This window comes from Xiphophorus couchianus, chromosome 16, assembly GCF_001444195.1.
Source record: "Xiphophorus couchianus chromosome 16, X_couchianus-1.0, whole genome shotgun sequence".
Lineage (NCBI taxonomy): Eukaryota > Metazoa > Chordata > Actinopteri > Cyprinodontiformes > Poeciliidae > Xiphophorus > Xiphophorus couchianus.
Window position 1 is genome coordinate 288,157 of NC_040243.1, and position 21,134 is coordinate 309,290.

The window sequence follows — 21,134 nt, forward strand, 5'->3', positions numbered from 1 at the left end:
TACCAGAAGAGAATGTTAAACCACTAAGGTACAATTAAATTTAGTAGAAGCTAACGTGCAATATTAACAGTATGTATCAGAAGCTAATGCTAAATTAAAGCACGTTGATTCCCACCAGATGAGAATATGAGGATCTTCTCAAAACTATTCATAATGTGAGTTTTTGCATGTTTTTGTTTAAAACTCTGGTTCTTTGTTAATGTAAGTGTTTAATGTTTTCTTAAGGTATTTCAGTAAAGAACAAAGATATTCAGATGTAGAAATTTTGTCCAAAATATCTAGTACATCTAACTGCAATTTATTGTCTCGTAATCTACAGACTAATTCCCTTCTCTCAACAGAAAATTTGGTACAGAACAAAACATGTTTTAAGGTCTAAACCCAAGCCTCCAACAGGTGGCGGTAATGTGTACTAACGTTTCTTGCCACACGCTAATAAAGATCAAGAAGAAGAAAAGTCAAACTGTGGAAAGAATCCTTAACTTTTTCTCACCAACATTTCAACACAGATTTAGAACTTTAATAAACTGTAAGTTTACAAAACAGGTTAGAAAATGAACTCTACAATTTATTTGGAAAAATTAACTTAGAAGAAGCTAAATTAGCCGAACGTTTTTATAGTTAGCAAAATGCTAAAGAGCTAAAGGATAAATGAGCTAAACTACTAGGAGAGAAGAGCTGCACAGTGGCGCCCTGCTGCCTTGCAGCAAGAAGGTTCTGGGTTTGATTCCCGGCCCGTTGTCATGTTCTCCCTGTGCATGGTGGGTTCTCTCCGGTTCTCCGGCTTCCTCCCACAGTAAAAAAAAAACACAGTCAGGTTAATTGGTCTCTCTAAATTCCCCCCAGGTGTGTGTGTGTGTGTGTGTGTGTGATTATGTGTCCTGTCTGTTGCTGTGTTGCCCGGCGACAGACTGGCGACCTGTCCAGGTGACCCGTTAGCTTGAGAGGCAGCAGCTCCTCCTGACCCCACAAGGTGTTAGAAAATGGATGGATGGATTACTAGGAGAGAACACACCTGTTCCCATCGCTGCCTCTACTCTGACACCCCTAAATAAACAGAAGCCAACTCTTCCATCTGGTTTCACATGAGGCTCCTGATCAGGTGCGCAGAGAAAGTCCAGCTTCCTGCGGTCCGCCAGCCCGGCTGCTGAGTGGGCGGATGGAGAGGAGGAGGAAGATCCTTCACCCCAGGGACACCTCTGAGTCTGACCGCTGAGGAAGAGGAGGAGGCCACGTCTTCCTCACCCTTCCTGTGTGATGGTGTGTTGGATCACACATGTATCATTAGGCATCATTAAGCTCAAATTATACAGAGGAGCAGAAAGACAGATGCTGCTGTTGGCACATTATTTTACTCTGCTGCCCCCCCACAGGCTGAGGAGGAAGAGGATGAGGGATTAAAGGAAGAGCTTCATCGCTGTTGACATTGCAGATGAACGTGAAGCTGAGCGACGAAATATTAGAAATATCAGAATCTGGAGCAGCGAGACGCAGACAGGAGGAGTGGATCACTCACAGGGAGTCCTCCTCCTCTCCCTCCTCCTTTTCCTCTCCCTCTTCCTCTTCATCCTCCTCTTCCTCTCCCTCCTCCTCCTCCTCTTCCTCCTCCTCCTCTTCCTCCTCGCTGCTCGCTGCCCGTCTCTCCACCTGTTAGTGCAGACCCTCCGTCTTGTTTGTGCAGGAATCTCCTCCACTCCCACAATCAAAGGTAAGCAGCTCCTCTTCGCTCTGCAGCTTTGGATTTAACTTCTCTGAACATTGTTGTTTTTCTGTTCAGCTTTAGAAAGTGACACATGCAGGGAGAACTGCAGGACTTTTCTCACTGTTTCACTGCAGAAGCCTCTGCTGAGATACATTAAATTTACAGTAGATTCGTCAGCACTGCATGGGAACAAAAGAGCTGCTGGGTTTATATAACTTCATCTACTTCAAAGGGAAAACGCCGATCAGTTTACATAAAACTGAGCTGATGCATTCAATGAAAACAGGATTCCAGGTAAATTCCTGGATTTGTTAAGCGGAGGTTCTGAACAGGAAACCAGCAGAGTTAAATGTGAGGAGAAACCTGTTGGATATCTGCTGTACTATTTCATTTGAACTGTAAAATGTGTTGAATATGGCTGGTTGCTGGAATATTTCCTCTGTTCAGAAAATGAAAAATGCTAAAGCATCAGGATGAGGCTCAAAGTTTCCTTTAAAATGTCTCTGTTCTGGTTCTGGTTGGCGCTCTGCAGGAACTAGAACTGAAACACAAAATCTGCCTGGAAGCTGCAAAGCGCCACCTACAGGCAACAGCAGAATGTAATCATCAAAGCCTCTGTTTTACCAGCAACATGCACCAAGAAACACCTTCCTCCGTGCAGATAGGGGGCGATAGAGCAGATATTACGACACGTTCAGGAAGAACAACCTGCATGGCTAAAGCAGCGCTAGGCTAACGGCTCCACTGTTGTTGACTGTTTATCAGAGACTCAGTCTGGATTATCATGGCAACTTTTTCATAGTTAGCGTCCTGCGCTTTTCCACTAGATTCTCATTTCCCTTCACAGAGAGTCTGGGCTGTCAGCCATTCACTCTGATTGTCTCTGGTAGATTTTCTCCAGGCCAACCAGCGAGCAGAAGGAGAAGTTGTGAACGATGATGTTTTTTCTGCTGCCTTGGGATCATAGTCAGCCTGTAGTTTCAGCAGGAAGTGAAGGATGCCATTTAGGCTGCGTTGGCCACGCCCCCAAATATTATTATTAACATCAGAGCCGCCTCGTTCATATTGGCAGCTAATCTCCTGTTAGCTTCATAACGTAGAGCTGGTGCGTTACGTACGTAACGGGCAAACGCCAATGATTGGATAAAATAAAAACATGTAAATTTAAACGCAGGCCACGCCTCCAGGAAGTAATGGTTTCTGCCTAAATGAGGGTCCAGAGCGCAGCAAAGCGCAAAATCAGATGTTTATGCCATCTGATTGGACGATGTTCATGTCTGACATTTGACCTTTCTTTGTTAAAATGTGAATAGTTTGCGTCAGACTCTCATGTATTTATTTAGTTCCAGCAGCTTATGAAGTTCAGATCTGGTACAGATCAGATCTTTGCATCTGTTCCTGAAACTCGAGAGAAGAAACTTCTGGATCCTCAGCAGATTTACAGCATGAAGGCTGGAAATGAGGAAGACTGTGGTGCGTTCAGGGACATCTGGACTTCCTGGTTGCAGGGACAGAATGAGGAAATGTTAAAGCCTTCCTGGAGTCTGCACTGGATTTGTTTTTTGAAGCTTTTCCCTTCATGTTAAATATTAATAAGCTGAATTTTCTGCTCATGTTTCCATAAGGGATCGTTTCTGTGATCCTCCTCCGGTTCCAGCAGGATGTGCAGCGGCTGGTTGGACTGAATGATAATGTGGGAGGAGGATTTGAATCCCAAAGAGACGCAGGCAGGAAGTTTGCAGTAAATCCTCTTTTTTCCAGCAGCGTGTTGAATTAGACGGAGAATCTGCGGGCAGATCGCCTCCGCTGCTCCAGAAACATCAAACCTGAAGCCGTTTTCTAAAAGACTCGGTTTCAAAGCGAAGCTTCAAATTCCCCCAGATGATGTTTGTGTCGTTTCCTCTCAGGCTCACTGAACAGAAAGATGCTGAAATATGTGAGACACGTGAGGAAAATCTATAAATGAATCATAAACAGAAACTTTCAATCATTAAACTCTGAATTATGTCATTACTTAGAGTTTGTCCACAATAAAACATTTCTCTGTGTTGAAGGAAAAAATCTAATGCATGCATTAATGAATTTATAGATTAATTGAACAGGAGAAATTATGTTTTCTGTTTTTTTTATGCGTTTGGTCGGCCTGTTGTTGTTCCTGAACGCACCGGGGCAGCTTGTTGTTGTTCCTGAACGCACCGGGGCAGCTTGTTGTTGTTCCTGAACGCACCGGGGCAGCCTGTTGTTGTTCCTGAACGCACCGGGGCAGCTTGTTGTTGTTCCTGAACGCACCGGGGCAGCCTGTTGTTGTTCCTGAACGCACCGGGGCAGCTTGTTGTTGTTCCTGAACGCACCGGGGCAGCTTGTTGTTGTTCCTGAACGCACCGGGGCAGCTTGTTGTTGTTCCTGAACGCACCGGGGCAGCTTGTTGTTGTTCCTGAACGCACCGGGGCAGCTTGTTGTTGTTCCTGAACGCACCGGGGCAGCTTGTTGTTGTTCCTGAACGCACCGGGGCAGCTTGTTGTTGTTCCTGAACGCACCGGGGCAGCCTGGTGTTGTTCCTGAACGCACCGGGGCAGCCTGTTGTTGTTCCTGAACGCACCGGGGCAGCCTGTTGGGGTTCCTGAACGCACCGGGGCAGCCTGTTGTTGTTCCTGAACGCACCGCGGCAGCCTGTTGGGGTTCCTGAACGCACCGCGGCAGCCTGTTGGGGTTCCTGAACGCACCGGGGCAGCCTGTTGTTGTTCCTGAACGCACCGCGGCAGCCTGTTGGGGTTCCTGAACGCACCGCGGCAGCCTGTTGGGGTTCCTGAACGCACCGGGGCAGCCTATTGAAGTAGAGATTCAGAACCAGCTCCAGAACCTTTCTCATCAGCTACCAGAACATTTCCAGAAGTCTTGCGAATGTTTTGGGTGAGACAGGTTTTGGGTTCTTTTGGGTCAGCAGTGGTTCTGGTCTTGGAACTCTCCCATTGAGGCTATTGTCACTCTGATTGTGGACCTTTGACCTGTAGGCAGTGGGGCCAGCAGAGTTGTTGTTTTGGTCCTTGTTGTTGAGCCTGGAATTGGAAGGTTCTGGTCCAGGTGAGAGTCATGGTTCTACTGGAGTCCAAAGCCTCAGAAATGGACCCAATAAGTCTCAACATTAATTTGCTAACGGTAGATTGTAAAGCTTAGCTCTCTTTGTCCCCCTGTCTGTCCTCTGTGTCTCCAGACTCTATGACGGTGCAGAGAGGAAAGAAGCTCAGCATCTCCATCCAGGAACACATGGCCATAGACGTCTGTCCTGGTCCCATCAGACCCATCCGGCAGATCTCCGCCTACTTCCCCCGCCTCTCCCCCACCTCCCTTAACCCCTCCTCCTCCCCGGTGGCCCTCAGCCCCCCCGCTGTGGCGGCGCCGGTGGGCGGGGCCAACCTGCTGTCGCCGCTGCGGACCCAGTGGGGGCAGGGCGGGTCGTCGTCCCAGAACAGCAGCATGGAAACGTCGGTGGACATCAACAGCGAGGACAGCGACGACAGCAGTGAGCCGCCGCCTGGTGGTCTGTGAATGCATGAAACGCTGTAGCAGTCAGTGTTCACACGTCTCTATGTGGCTCCTGCATGACCTCCTGCATGGTGCGTTCATGAACGTCTCACCGGCAGCTCTTTTCAGGTTGCTGCTGGATGTTTCTGGGTTGCCTGGTTGCAGATGTGAATGTTGCTCCGTTATCTTCCTCATCCTCCTCTTCCTCTCTGTCTCCTCAGCCGCTCTGGGAACGCTGGAGTTCGAGCTGCGCTACGACATGAGCTGCAGCGAGCTGCACTGCACCGTGCTGCGGGCCAAGGTGAGGAACCGCTGCATCGCTCCTGTTGGCGCAGGTTCATGACGGCTGAACGGACGCCAGGCTCCACAGTTCTGTTTCAGAGCAGAACTCCACCATCTGCTCCACCTCCAGCTGCTGTGGTTCTGACCCAAACCAACCTGTTCCCCTCCTGGCCTGTGGGGGCGCTGCACCAAGAACCACTGAAGGAAACGACACAAAAACCTCTGAAGACACTGAGAGCAACTTCCTTCTTCACCAGATGGAAACAAGATGGAGGCGTCAGATTTTTCTCTTTAGTCTTTGGCTGAAGACCAGGAGCCATTTCTGCTGCTAGCGCTAGGCTAGCATGTTAGCTTTGGTTGTATTTACCCAGAATGCCCTGCGCTGTAGTCCACTTCCTGCTTTTGCAGCGGTCTGTGGTCCGCTTGACTTTCAGATTCAAACTGATCCAGAGTTCACTTCAACTGAACCCAGTTTGGAGGACCAGAGGTCAGAGGTCAGTTAGCGTTCACACCTCACCAGCTGGACCGACTCGTCCTCAGCTCTACAGCGAACCGCCTGCAGTCAGACCAGAGCCACAAAGCTGAAAGATGCTGCCAATCAACGCTAGCTGCTCCACCTCCTGACTCACCACCAGGGGGCGCATCTGAGTGAGACAGTTTTAGACCAAGTATTACAAAATTAAAAATATCTCATAAAAATTTCACAAATTGAACAAAACCATGAAGATAGAACCAGGAAGAGCAATTTCTACAGATTATGGGCTAAAAGGAGTTGATCCCTAATAGAGCGATGCCTTCATGAACAGTAAATGTTCAGGAGAACGCAGTTCTCTGAAGTTCTCTGATCTCCAGGTTCCTGAACTTCCTTCCATCAGAGGAACCAACCAGCTGTGACCTCTGACCCCTCCTGAGCCTCTGGACAGTCTCCATCCAACCCTTCAAGCTTTCATAAATTAAACTATTTTAATTTACAAGGATCATAATTAGTATCTTAATCATCACAATTTCTCCTGATTCTGATTTAATTCTCTTGATTAAAATGGAAAATCTGCAGGAAAAAAATGAACCAATCACTGAGTCCTGATCAGCCTGAAGGTCGTTTTCCCAGGACAAAAGAGAAAAGATTCACTTATTAACTGTAACTCTGCTGCTGCTGCAGCGCCCCCTGCTGGCTGGAGGGACAGCTGGCTTTGGTTCTGTGGGTCCAGAACCTCCCAATGGGACCTGAGGACAGGGCTAGCAGGGGCTAGCTGCAGTAGGGAAGCTGTCTCCATGTTAGTTTGTTATGAACCAGATAATCTGATCGATCTCCTCCTGCTCCCTGATCGGCTAGTGCTGTCTGAAAAAATGAAACGCTCCCGACAAAAACAGTCAATCAGAGGCAGGGGGAGGGGCTTAGCGCTGTCAATCAATGTTAAACGCACCAATGGCAGAGAAACAACTTACCAGGAAAACTGTTTCTCTGCCATTATTGGTGGCTATGCTAACTAGCCTTAGCATTCACAACAGTCTCTCTTAGATGAGCAGGATGATTGACAGCATTAGGACCCGCCTCCTACCTCTGATTGGTCGTTTCTAGTTACTACTGGGAGCAGGAACCGGCTCCGTCTTCACTCAGGCTTCCATCCAGTGCCGTTCAGACACAAAGCGGTCCATTAAAGGACAGACGGAACCAAATGGTCACAATCTGAACAGAACCAGAAAGTTTCAGTTTAGAGCTTCAGTTTTTGGATCTGAACAGGAATGAAGCCGAGTTCTGGTCCATTCTCTCCCATGAAACCAGAAAGATGCGTATAACGGGTCAGAACCGGGCCAGCTCGGTGCCTCCGAGCCTCGCTGACCTCACAGCTATGAGACAGGAAGCAGTGGCACCTGGGCAGGTGTGAAGAGCAGCTGGTGTCAGCTTCCTGTCCCCTCTGGTGGACACGGAACTCTTCTGGGTCCCAAACCGGACCTACCAGAACTGAAGTTCCGACCCAGTTTAAAAGAGGGACAGGCTGGAACCTCTGATACCATTTAACCTGCTGAAGGAACCTGCCTCCGTCTCTGCTGAAAGTCTCACTCCCAGTTAACTCAGGACCGTTTAACCCAGTTTAACCCAGTTTAACCAGTTTAACCTTTAACCAGTGGCTCTGTCCGTCGCCGTTAGACCTCCCGCTGCCTCCCCGTCCCTGGGCTCCGCCTCTCGGCTCCTTCAGGTGTAGTTAGCATTAGTGATGGGATTTTCGGCTCCTTTTCGAGATGCGGCTATAACGGCTCTTCTTACTGTGGAGAGCTGGCTCTTTCGGCTCCCCATATATATTTTTGACATTATTAATTAATTAATAGCTTAAACCTAATTTTATAATATTTTGTTTCATTATTGACATTGTTAAGCACTTATGATGAGTAAAAATGCTTTATAAATAAACCTTTTATTATAACCAATTAAATTATCACAAAATAGCACCACTTCCACAAAAATACCTTAAAATAAATTAAACAGTTAAATATAAATACAAACACCCACCACAATACGAAAAAGTATCAAAGCAGCTTCGTAACAGAAAAGGTGCCACAATACAAATATCAAATATTATTCAGTGTTATGTGTGATTGGTCAGATGTGTGGAGCACACGCTTACCCTGACCCAGTGGACCGACCGAGGGAAAAAACTCTCAGCTCTAGCGCTGGCAGAAGAGCAAAACGATCAAGGAGAGGGAGAAGGGGAGGAGAGACAGCGAGGCACCGCAGGACAAAATAAAACGATGTGGGGAAAAACTATCGGCTCTGGCACTTGCAGAGCACAAGCACAACGACAGGGAGGCGGAGAGACAGCGATATACTGTAGAAAAACCCGGCTCCCAAATAGGATCCTAAAACGTTCACTTCAAAGAGCCGGCTCTTAGAGCCGGATCGTTCGCGACCGACACATCACTAGTTAGCCGGGTTTTTGCTCTTCGGCTCGTTAAATGCGTTGCTCCGTCTCCAGGTGAAGCTCTGCGCCGCCTGCTGCGCCCAGAGCTTCTCCTCCTGCAGGTGAAGGTGGAGGTTCCTCCTCCGTTAATGTCAGCAGACAAAAGAGTCGGCTGCTGGAAGCGCCATGATGGTTTACTGGTGATTTATTCAGAGCAGACGGACACAACAAACGGCTAAAATTATTTAAAACGTTTTATTTCATGACTAGAATGAAAACGGAGACAGGCATATCCAAAAACGCCAAAAAAAGTATTAAATCTGATATTTATTGAGTAATCTTTGAGCTAACCTTTAGCAAACAGCATGCTAATGGCTAGCAAGGTGTTCGCTAACCGTTAGCACGCTGCTCCCCATCCAGGCCTGTTTTATTTATAAAATAAAACATTTTACAAACTGATGTAACTGATTAAGATAAATGTTAATTTTAAAATACTATGGAAAACAATCCAGAAATAAATACATGTAGGCAGATTTAAAAAGGAGGCCGAATAAAAAAAAATAAAAGGTCAAATTAATCTTCAGGTCTTAGTAATAATACATTTATTATATCTTTATAATACTTTAAACATGACGTTTTGTGGATAAAGAAAGTAAACTGAAAATTATAACAACCAAGATCAGTCCTGAATATCACAACATTTTTAGTCAAATAACGATGGACCAGAATTCCCAGTAGGTCTGTCCTCCCAGTGGATCCCATAATAAATGGAGGACTGGTTTGAAATGTGAGTCTGGTTGCTGAAAAAGTCAGAGCTGTTTGTTGAAAGACATGTAGACCTAATTCCTCCTGAAGCTCTGAGGAGGTCAGGAGACTCAGCTCCGTCCAACAGTGGCCTCCGTCGGGCCGTGGCCTCCGTCCAACAGTGGCCTCCGTCGGGCCGTGGCCTCCGTCGGGCCGTGGCCTCCGTCGGGCCGTGGGCTCCGTCCAACAGTGGCCTCCGTCGGGCCGTGGCCTCCGTCGGGCCGTGGCCTCCGTCGGGCCGTGGCCTCCGTCGGGCCGTGGGCTCCGTCGGGCAGTGGGCTCCGTCGGGCCGTGGCCTCCGTCCAACAGTGGCCTCCGTCGGGCCGTGGCCTCCGTCCAACAGTGGCCTCCGTCGGGCCGTGGCCTCCGTCGGGCCGTGGCCTCCGTCGGGCCGTGGGCTCCGTCCAACAGTGGCCTCCGTCGGGCCGTGGCCTCCGTCGGGCCGTGGGCTCCGTCGGGCAGTGGGCTCCGTCGGGCCGTGGCCTCCGTCCAACAGTGGCCTCCGTCGGGCCGTGGCCTCCGTCCAACAGTGGCCTCCGTCGGGCCGTGGCCTCCGTCGGGCCGTGGGCTCCGTCGGGCAGTGGCCTCCGTCGGGCCGTGGCCTCCGTCGGGCCGTGGCCTCCGTCGGGCCGTGGGCTCCGTCGGGCCGTGGCCTCCGTCGGGCCGTGGCCTCCGTCGGGCCGTGGGCTCCGTCGGGCCGTGGCCTCCGTCGGGCCGTGGCCTCCGTCGGGCAGTGGCCTCCGTCGGGCCGTGGCCTCCGTCGGGCCGTGGCCTCCGTCGGGCCGTGGGCTCCGTCGGGCCGTGGGCTCCGTCGGGCAGTGGCCTCCGTCGGGCCGTGGGCTCCGTCGGGCCGTGGCCTCCGTCGGGCAGTGGCCTCCGTCGGGCAGTGGCCTCCGTCGGGCTGTGGCCTCCGTCGGGCCGTGGGCTCTGTCGGGCCGTGGGCTCCGTCGGGCAGTGGCCTCCGTCGGGCTGTGGCCTCCCAGTGGAGTGGATCCGTCTCTAGGTACTGACTCGGCTGATGTTGTTTCAGGGTCTGAAGCCCATGGACTTCAACGGTTTAGCTGATCCCTACGTCAAGCTGCACCTGCTGCCTGGAGCCAGCAAGGTGAGTCACTCCCAGCATCACTAGTGGTCTGTGTGAAGATTACAGGTCAAAGGTCAAACCATCCTGCTCCACTTTGACTGATAACAAGGGTTTTATTAGCATAAACCCTCTTTTTGCTCTACACTCCTGCTGCTAGGGATCAGTGTGAGGCAGGGGGAAGCTGGAGTCACGCTAACCATTAGCATGCTACAGGCTAACATTTAGCACTCTATAGGCTAACTATTAGCACACTAACCCTAACCCTTCTGACACAAAGAGGCAAACTAAAGAAGTGAGCAATAAAGGTTTTAGTCTATGTGGACAAATAGTTTAAGAAGACTTGTCCTTCGTGTCCCTGCATGTCCCTCCATGTCCCTCCATGTCCCTTCTGTCTCTGTGTTTCAGGCCAACAAGCTGAAGACGAAGACGATCAGAAACACCCTGAATCCCTTCTGGAATGAGACGCTGACCTACTCTGGGATCACAGAGGAGGATATGCACAGGAAGACGCTCAGGTGTGTCAGGAATATTTAATGGACGTCCACAAACGGAGCTCGTCTTTTATTCATCTGATGGTCCAGAAGTGATTCTTCCAGCAGGATCACCATAGCAACCGGCGTTTCATCAGCGGCTCCTATCTGGGCCAGCAGGCTGGTGTAAACTGGTTTCTGTGGGCTTTACTGGTTTTCCTTCTTCATTCCTCATTGGCTCCTTTTCTTTCCTGTTTCTCTTCCTGGTTGTGTTCTGGAAAAGGTTCTGGTCCAGTTCTAACAATCAGAACCTGTGCTGCTTCTCAGCCGATTTAAAATTACAGCAATAATTTGGACCATTCAGCCGGTCATAAACGATGCACTTTCATTTTTCAAAGTCAATTATAAATGTCTCAGTTTTAAACTAAATATTTACTTTGAAGCAAAATATTTAGTTTACTAACTATTATATTTAGCTAGCAAACTAAATATTTTGCTTCCAGATAAACTAAACCTTTAGTTAGTAAGTTAAATATTTAGCTTGTTAGTTTAATACTTAGTTTAAAACTGCAATATTTATATCTGAATGAATAATTAAATAAAAAAAATCATTTAGTCATTTTACAAACACTATCATGCCTGACCTGCTCCATGTCTCCGTGTCTCTGTGTCTCCGTGTCTCTGTGTCTCCGTGTCTCTGTGTCTCCGTGTCTCCGTGTCTCCATGTCTCTGTGTCTCCATGTCTCTGTGTCTCCATGTCTCCGTGTCTCCATGTCTCCGTGTCTCCATGTCTCCGTGTCTCCGTGTCTCCGTGTCTCCATGTCTCCATGTCTCCGTGTCTCCGTGTCTCTGTGTCTCCATGTCTCTGTGTCTCCGTGTCTCTGTGTCTCCGTGTCTCCGTGTCTCCATGTCTCTGTGTCTCCATGTCTCTGTGTCTCCATGTCTCCGTGTCTCCATGTCTCCGTGTCTCCATGTCTCCGTGTCTCCGTGTCTCCGTGTCTCTGTGTCTCCGTGTCTCCGTGTCTCCGTGTCTCCATGTCTCCATGTCTCCATGTCTCCATGTCTCCATGTCTCCGTGTCTCCATGTCTCCATGTCTCCGTGTCTCCATGTCTCCATGTCTCCGTGTCTCTGTGTCTCCATGTCTCTGTGTCTCCGTGTCTCTGTGTCTCCATGTCTCCGTGTCTCTGTGTCTCCGTGTCTCCATGTCTCTGTGTCTCCATGTCTCCGTGTCTCCATGTCTCCGTGTCTCCATGTCTCAGGTTGACTGTCTGCGATGAGGACAAGTTGACTCATAACGAGTTGATCGGAGAGTCCCGGGTTCCCCTGAAGCGGGTCAAACCGGACCAGTCCAAACATTTCCACACCTGCCTGGAGCATCCGCCGCCGGTAAATCCTGAATCTGACTGATTTTCATAAACATCCAGTGAAGGTTCTGATGGACCAGAACCGAGCCACTAGTAGCTAGCAGCTGCTGCTTCCTGTTTCCTGTGAGGCCAGACGAGACAAACGGCGTTCTGTGACTTTAAACCAAAAAGATTTCTGCTGACAGAACCGCCGATCCGGATACTTCAGAACCGGGCTCAGAAGGACAGTAGACGGTTCTGGACGGGTCCGTCTCAGAGTCTGGACCAAACGTCCTCACCTTGTCCTATCTCTGTGTCCTCCAGCTGCCGTCCCCCACCGCCATGGGAGAAGCTCTGAGAGGAATATCCTGCTACCTGAGAGAGGTGAGCGGGATTAAACTGGGAATGAAATGGGATTAAACTGGGAATGAAATGGGATTAAACTGGGAATGAAATGGGATTAAACTGGGAATGAAATGGGATTAAACTGGGAATGAAATGGGATTAAACTGGGAATGAAATGGGATTAAACTGGGAATGAAATGGGATTAAACTGGGAATGAAATGGGATTAAACTGGGAATGAAATGGGATTAAACTGGGAATGAAATGGGATAGGGTTAGGGTTAGGTAGGGTTGGGGGCAGGTAATAGCAGCAGAGTGGAAGCCATTATCTGAATTAGTGATCGTTACGTCTAACTGGGATCATTAAACCATCAGGAGATCAAAAGGTTTCTACAGACAACCAGAGTGAGGTCATCACCTTCATCATCACCTTCATCATCATCATCCTGTCTCTCCCTCAGTAATGTGTCTTTATCTGAAAACTCAGCTTGGTTTCTACATGAGGCTTCATGTGACCAAGCTGAGATCTAAACGATTCTCTGTTTAGATCAGATTAGATTAGAAGACGCTTTCTGTTTGTAGAGAACTAAACTTATCAAAAGTGTCTCATTATATGTTAATAACATGGGCACGTCCCACCGGGAGGAGGGGAAGACCCAGGACACGCTGGAGGGACGATGTCTCTCGGCTGACCTGGGAACGTCCCGGGATTCCCCCGGAGGATCTGGAGCCGGTGGCTGGGAGGGAAGTCTGAAGCTGCTGACCCCGCGACCCGACCCCAGATAAAGAGGAAGAAAATGGATGGATATTTATTTCTTCAGCATTATTTTTCATATCATGAGGCTGTTCAGTGACTCCATGACACTTTCAATCTGACTCATTAGGATTTATGTAAGAACCAGCTTTGTTCTTTGTAATTTCTGTCCAGCAAAATTATTAATCTATAAATCAATAGACAGTCTATATAAAGGTGTAATCCATATTTCTATTCCATATTTGTGGGGCATTAAAAGGATCTGGAATTTTAGTTTTTCCACTGAAAGCTCTGGTTTACACAGTAAATGCCGTGTGGGTGAAATTTTATGGATAATACTCTGATGTCCCATTCTCCTGAAGGCAGCACAGAGCTGCAGCACCAGAAACAGAAACATTGGAGAGAAGAAGAGTTATGATTGATATGGTTGCAGTTTTATTCATGTTTTAATGTTGCAGAGCAGAGCGCTGTCGTTTTGCAGATAGTTCAAAGTTTAAGCTGCTTTTGTTGAACATGTTTTATCTGGTCGTTTTGTTTCAGATTTAACAACTAACATCAGAAAATGGCTCAGAAGAATATTTTCCTCTGATTGGCTGCCGATTTTAACTTGAATGTTCTTTCATTGCATTTTTCGCAGACGCCTAAAAATGATTTTTATTCCCATGGCTTTTTTGTTCTCTGGGAAATGATTTTTTAGGATAAATACAGAAACAACCATAAAAATCAAAACATCAACAATGGTGATAGTAATATTAATAATAAAATCATATTCAGTGCAAAGAAGCCTACAAATGTTTTGATGGGGTCGCTGGCCCAAAAACGGTTGAGAAACATTGATCTAGAACAACACAAATATGTAAATCTGTTATGTCTTCAGTTTTCGTTCTCAAAAGTAGAGAATCGTTTTGGGTCTGACGCCTGGCAGGTTGATGATCTGGACGTTGTTCCTCCTTCACCTCCTTGCTGTCTCTAATCTGGACTGTAGCTGCTTCTGTTTCCTCCTCGTCTCGTTCCCTAAAGGCTCTTTGGTTCCTCTAGGTTCCTGCTGGTCCAGAGTTTGAGCAAATATAAAACGGTCAGACCGTCTGTAAGCACTCGGCCATAGCGCTCACAGCCCCCAAAGTCTAAGGGTTCTTCTCTCGTTTAACCCCAGGGGGTTTTTTGTACCCAGTCTGGCAACCCAAAGCAGGGCCGCGTTTTTTCCTCTGGCCCCTGGTCCAGCTAGCGTTGCTTTCTAAGACCATGACCAGAGCCGAGCCCCCGCCAGGCTGGATGAAGTGAGAGCTCAGCAATGTGTGCGGTTAGGGTTAAAACATCTTGTTCATGTAAAACCAGCCGGTCCAGCATTGTATTTTAAATCTGGTTCTGCAAACCCAGCATGTAATTAAATGAACCCAATTCTGTTTGCGGGCCCCGCCAGGCGGGACTAAACAAACTTTGTGGCTACAGCAGCCATTGCTGGTGACTGAAGCATCGTCCCTGCCCACTGTGCTCGGCTCAAGCATGTCTGTGTTCTGGTGGCGGCGCTGCCGTCCGCACACAGCTTCACTCAGTCACGGCTCTGATGTCGTCACCATGAGGCTGGCAGAGAGCCATCCAATCAGTTGCTTCAAAACAGCCCAGCAGGGTTTGTCCTGCTTCCTTCCTACACGGTAGCCTCTTCACCAGAGGTTCATGTTCGGAGCAGAGAAAAACGAGGCTGTGATCTGATTAACCCAGAGAAGGTTCTGGTTTGGAGACATGCTGCTCCCTGATACTGGTCTAAACCAAACCCAGTGGCTTGTTTTCTCTGGCAGAGCAGTGGATGAACTGTTGAAACATTGGCAGCATAGCAGAGAGTTTGGCGTGATTAAAATATCATCAATGCATCGGGATGTTCTTCCTTTCAGACGCCGTCTGTCTCCTCTCCAGCAGCGCCACAGCTTCCTGTTTCTGGAGGAGTTCTGGGATTCTCTCCAGACTCCATGGTTTCCCTTTAAGACATTCATTTGGTCTGATGTGCTAAAAAAGCAGAATGTCTCGTTGATTTTTGTGTGTTGAGCTTGTTAGCTGGCAGGTTTTACCTCAGGAACGGTCCAGGTGTTTGGACAAAGGTGAACCAGCAGAGCCGCTTTTACTGGACGCATTTTCAGCCAATTAGACGTCAGAATGGAGACAAACAGGAGCCGACGCACCTTTCAGTTCAGTGTGTGCAGGATCTGATCTGAGAGCAGCAGAAGCTTCTGGAGTTTTCCTGCTGATTCACTAAAGTCTGAGCTGAAATCTAACAGCAACTCAACGTTTCGCTTGTTTGCATAAAATTACAAAACGTGTCTGATTAGGAACCTCAGTTAATTTATACATGAGCGACTCGTTTAACGGACCTCTGTGGTTCTGTGGAGGAATCAGAACAACAAACGCTTCTGTCGGTGACCAGTTCGTTCATCCATTGGTTGCAGCTACACAGCGCTCTGAGCTCCGTCCCGACCAGCAGGAGGTCTAAAGGTTTTTCTCTCTTGTTGTTTCAGGGGAAACAGAGGAAATGTGTGAATCCTCCTCCAGACTGTAGCTGCAGAAAGTCTCTGTCCTCCACTTTGCTCAGACACTGAGAAACGCTGATAAATTAACAATTGTGAACAGTTTGTTGTTTTGCTGCACAAAGACAAGACTCAAACCAAAGACATGGTTTCTGTTGATGATCCACCGTCTGGGTCTGGGTCGAAGCCTCGCTCACTTATTAGAGATACAGGAAAGAGTGATTTTAATATCTTATGCTAAATCTGTAATCCTAATAAATCCCATCTGTTGTCATTTGCCCTTGCTAAAGCTTGCTGAATAAAGATTCATTAAAATTCTAATAAGATTTGTGGACAGTTAAATTTGAGTCAAATTGAGTTTGGTTCTAATTGATGTAAAAGTTATGAACATGTTTCTAGAAATGTGGAGGCTTCAGACGTTTCTGTGCTGTTGGTAAAATAACGACCTTGGTCCTTCTGCTGAGCAGTTGTCCAGTCTGCAACAGATGTTTGTTATTGATACGTTAACAAGAGTTATTGCAGTTCTGCAGCTGCAGGGCCTCTCAGTTGATTGATAACTGAAAAAGGTCAAAGGCCAGACGAGTCTCTCCACACCTTCAACACATTATTTCACCTAAAGCTGATCTGATGAGGAGTGAGACTCGAGGGTTTTAGAGATTTTCCGGACCCGTTAGACGGAGAGCTGCTCATTAGGTTGTGAGGTTTGGGCCGATGTCAGCAGCTCAGAGCTGTGAGGGCTGAAAGCTGCAGCCGGTTTCCACCCTGAACGTTTAAAAAGGAAGAAAGCTCCTTCATTTCTGCCAGGAGATCCACTCTGAACACGGACGTCTCACTCTGAGAGTTGACGTCTGCAGAAGTTGCTGAACTGAACTGGCTTCAAACTCAGAGATGTTCTGGAGACGGAAACACCCTGCAGGACGGATCCGACCCGACGCCGAGAGATGAGCTTCAAGCAGAGGAGAAGACGCTCCCCGTTTGACCTTCAGTTGACCTTCTGTCTGGTTTAACTGGCAGGACTCGTTTTCAGTCCTGGAGTTTCAAACCAGCCCAGCAGGAAATGTCCCAGTGCTCCCAGTTAGTCTGGGCTCTTTTTAACTGGCTCTGGTTTAAATGAACTGGTTTCACTGGTGCTGTCTGCAGTGGGAGAAGGAGCAGCTGCACAGCCTGGAGGAGCGAGGCCGCCTGCTGCTCTCGCTGCAGTTCCTGCCCTCCGCTGACGGAGGCGAAGGGCGGCTCAGCGGCGCCCTCTGTGTCGGCGTGAGGCGCTGCGCTCACCTGGCGGCCATGGACGTCAACGGATTCTCTGACCCCTACGTCAAAATGTGAGTGGGCGGGGCTTCCCCGGTGGAGGCAGAGGGCAGAGGTCATCTGGGCGCCGTATGTACACTGTAAAAAAATGAACAGCATTAATTTGGTTTATTCAGCCTGACAGAATAAAACTGGTTCATTTTTAAAGTTTTACAAGTTATTCCTACATTTATAAATGACAGATCCAAAGTAAATATTTTACAGTGTTCCTTTTACGAACAGCGCCCCCTAAGGTTGGAGATGATGGAGGACGGACAGACCCGGTTCTGGTTCTGGTTCTGGTTCTGGTAGTTTTCTGTCTGGTTTTTTCAGATGTCTGGTTCTAGATGAAAATCAGAACCGACCCGTATCCCTGCAGAACCTCCTGCTCAGCGCTCCGACCCGACCTGACTGAGCCCAGGAGACAAGCGGAGAACCCAGGTTCTGGTTCAGCCGCAGGGTCCAGAATATCAACATGTCAGCTGGACCGAAACCAGAACCGGGTCGGTGGTCCCCAAACTCCTGAGGCCTGTTGCTGTGAACCTCTGGTCACTCCGTTCATTTGGGAAACGACAAAAACCTTCATCCTTTCAAAATAAAAGACAATTTTCTCTGTCAGATACCTGAAGCCCGACATGCAGAAGAAATCCAAACACAAAACCGCCGTGATGAAGAAAACGCTGAACCCAGAGTTCAACCAGGTCAGCCCCCCCCCCCCACACACACAGACACACACACACACACTCTGAGTTGATGAGCTGCTGCTGGTTCCTGCACAGCTTCCTGCTCACGCTGCTCCCTGATCTCTTCACAATAAAAGTCTCTGCTGCTCCCTGGGGCCAGACGATAAATCAATAACAATATATATCTAAATGTGATCAATATCAGTAGATATGTCTGACAGAATATTCAGGAACTGATCTCCAATCCAGAACCACACAGCATTCTGGGAGATGTAGGCAGAGGAGAGGCTTCAGCTGCTCAACCTCTTACAGCTAGCTAAACTAGCTAGGTAGCATCAACTCACTCACTTTTTGGTTGCCTAGCAACAACCTATTGTGTAACTTGTGCAGCAGCAAATTCAGAAATAAAAACGGCAACCTGGAGAAAGCAATATCGGTCAATATCGATATTGACCGATTTGAAACATATCATGATATGTTTCCCAGCCACATCTCTTCACAATAAAAGTCTCTAATGGTTCCTGATCTCTTCACAATAAAAGTCTCTACTCTTTCCTGATCTCTTTGTTTCGGTTCGCTGCAGGAGTTTTCCTATGACGTCTCGCTGTCGGAGTTGGCCAAGAAAACTCTGGAGGTGACGGTGTGGGACCATGACCTGGGACGGTCCAACGACTTCATCGGTGAGATGATCAGGGATCCCGGTGGATCCCAGTGGATCCCGGTGGATCACATGCATGAACGACCTCGCAGAATAAAGTGTAGCCTCGCTGTCTGCAGGTATTCAGTCTCCAGAAGGAACTTCTTGTCCTTCCTGTGTCCAGGTGGCGTCTTCCTGAGCTGCAGCTCTCAGGGCGACGCCCTTCGCCACTGGATGGACTGCCTGAAGAACAAAGGTCAGCGGGTGGAGCGCTGGCACATTCTGACCAATGAGCTGCCGCGGAGCTCCAGCCACGACTAAGGACGCCGCCTGCGGTCGCCATGACGCCGCCTGTGGTCGGCGCGCCTTCGTCTCTGATCATCTGGAAACGTTTTGGTCGCTGAGACTCCAGCATGTTTACAGGATCCGGGCGATCCGCCCCGTCTTGGACCGACGCTTCACTCTCTGCATGGAGCCATTATTATTATTATTATTGACTATTGATTATTGATTGTATGATTTGTGAAGTCTTGCATTTCGGAGCCTCTAAAGTCCCACAGCAGCATTAGACACAGTCAGAGGAGGCCGGCGACCTTTGACCTTTGCCCTGGTGATGGAGCCGCCTTCATCTGGTCCTTCAGGCTCCGCCCATTTATGGAGGAGAGGCTCCTCCCACCGTCTGACGGTCCGGTACCAGTCCAGTTCCAGGAGCTTCCAGAACCAGAGTCGTGAAAAACTTGATGAAATCTGAGTAAATGTTAGCAACTAGAGATTACTGATAATCCAGATGACTGATAATCCAGATGACTGATAATCCAGATTACTGATAATCCAGATGACTGATAATCCAGATGACTGATAATCCAGATTACTGATAATCCAGATGACTGATAATCCAGATGACTGATAATCCAGATTACTGATAATCCAGATGACTGATAATCCAGATGACTGATAATCCAGATTACTGATAATCCAGATGACTGATAATCCAGATTACTGATAATCCAGATTACTGATAATCCAGATTGCTGATAATCCAGCTGGCTCTTCAGGGTTCTGTGGTTCTTGTTTGCTCCACACGATGTTTTTTTCAGGATGGTGTCAAAGGTCAGCTGTTCCCAGGAATCCAGAAAGAAAATCGATCCGGTGGATCAGAAACGCTCGGCTCCACCAGGATGACGGGAACAGCCGGAGAACGGGCATCAAAGTTCGGCTCAACGATCCGTCACAGAGCCAAACACGTCAACGTTATTTCCTGTAGTTCTGGTGGTTCTGGTGGTTCACATGGAAACCCAACGTCAGATTATTAAATCAGATTTTATCCAGAAATACCAGGTTCTGTCTCAGAATTACTGCATCAATGCAGCGTGGCATGGAGACCAGCTGGAGGTTCTGATGAGGTTCTGGAGGTCCAGGTTGCTTTGGCAGCAGACCTTCATCGTTGGTTCGGCCTCCTCTTCCTGACAGAACCTTTTGGATCGTCTCTGAGGTTCTGACGCTGCGTTGACCGTAGGGTTCAGAAAACCCAGTGGACCAGAACCAGAACCAGTAGATGGTACCAGATCATGACCAGCTGAGGAAACCTCCTGCAACCTGGTTCTGGTTTCGGTTCTGGTTCATGGCTGCTGTCATCTCTAGTACTGATCATTTTTTCCTTCCAGTCAACTTTCTGAGTCGGTAAATGTTGGTTTTCGTTCTGTGATCCAGAATCATCAAACGGATCAGAACCGGGACGACTTTACTTTGAAAATAGTAAATTATTGAACTGTTGGTTCATTTTGTTATTTTACTTTTGGACCAAAATATTTCACATTTTTACAAGATAAAAATTCATGAAAGAAACAAAATCAAATAAATTCTTTTTTTTTCTGTTTGCTGATTTGATCTTCCAGCTCTTCCATCAGCTGCAGCGCCTCCTGCTGGCCTCACTCAGATTAACCCAGACTAGGATTAGAAGGAGTTTTCTCATTTAATCTGATTTCATCTTTGGCTCCTTTTGATTTATTAACATGATTTAATCTGTTTTAACCTTAATCTGAGATTCCACTGATCTGAATTTCCGATTTAATCTAAACTCCTTCATAATTTAATCTGCATTTCCTCTTGATTCATTTCCAGATGAACCTTCATTTAATCTAGAAATGATCTTAATTTATTATTTCCTGATTTAAATTAGTTTCTTCTTTATTTGATCTGTTTTCTGATTTTACATATTTCAATCTGAGTTGTATGTTTTAATCTGGGTTCCATTATATTAATCTGGATTATATCCTGTTTTAATCTGAGTCTTCTGATCTAATCTCCTTCCTCAGACTGAAACGTTGCTCTGCTCTTGTTGATGATGAAGATGATGGTATAAATTAATCCAAGTGGTTCTTCCTCGTCGCTGCATGGATTACGTTGATGTCCTGTTTCTATGGTAACAGAAACTTCCGGTTGTGTTTACATTTTTCTGCACGACTGAATGTTGGACCGTGGCTCTGGATCGGATGGTGTTTTTCTGAAACAATAAATCCTGGCTGCAGCTCTGCCTCTGTACTGAGTGGGTTTGTTTCCACAGCGCCCCCTGCAGGCAGCTGGCCTGGTTTCAGGTCAGCAGAGCAACATGGAGGCTGAAGCTCCAGATGTTTTATCATCACAAATCTGAGACATTTTGATGATTTAATGGAGCATCAAAGATCAGGACAGTTTTAAAGGTTCAGAAAATCTCTTTCGGTTGATATTTGCGTTTAATCCATAAACATTGATCTGCAGGTTCAACCAACGATTCTCCATTTTGTTTTCTTCATTTTCTGATATGCAGCA

At 47.7% G+C, this 21,134-nt stretch overlaps 1 protein-coding gene across 4 annotated transcripts; it reads left to right on the plus strand.

Annotated features, from left to right (window-relative positions):
* The first annotated feature begins 880 nt into the window (after positions 1-880).
* On the plus strand, positions 881-21,043 carry doc2a (double C2-like domains, alpha). 4 transcript variants are annotated; one of them, XR_003598629.1, is made up of 13 exons: positions 4,260-4,612; positions 4,714-4,783; positions 4,914-5,222; positions 5,446-5,525; positions 10,238-10,312; positions 10,697-10,806; positions 12,022-12,148; positions 12,430-12,489; positions 16,860-17,041; positions 17,626-17,707; positions 18,273-18,369; positions 18,511-20,748; positions 20,890-21,043. XR_003598629.1 is itself a non-coding variant. In XM_028041671.1 (12 exons), exons 3-12 carry the CDS (start codon positions 4,919-4,921, stop codon positions 18,645-18,647), a joined length of 1,254 nt encoding a protein of 417 aa, XP_027897472.1. In that variant the 5' UTR covers positions 881-1,260; positions 1,374-1,708; positions 4,914-4,918; the 3' UTR covers positions 18,648-20,859. The 4 variants fall into 4 exon arrangements, 3 of the variants coding, with proteins under 3 accessions (XP_027897472.1, XP_027897473.1, XP_027897471.1); XM_028041671.1 differs by lacking the exons at positions 4,260-4,612; positions 4,714-4,783; positions 20,890-21,043 and adding exons at positions 881-1,260; positions 1,374-1,708 and having other exon boundaries at positions 18,511-20,859; XM_028041670.1 differs by lacking the exon at positions 20,890-21,043 and having other exon boundaries at positions 18,511-20,859.
* The last annotated feature ends 91 nt before the right edge of the window (positions 21,044-21,134 follow it).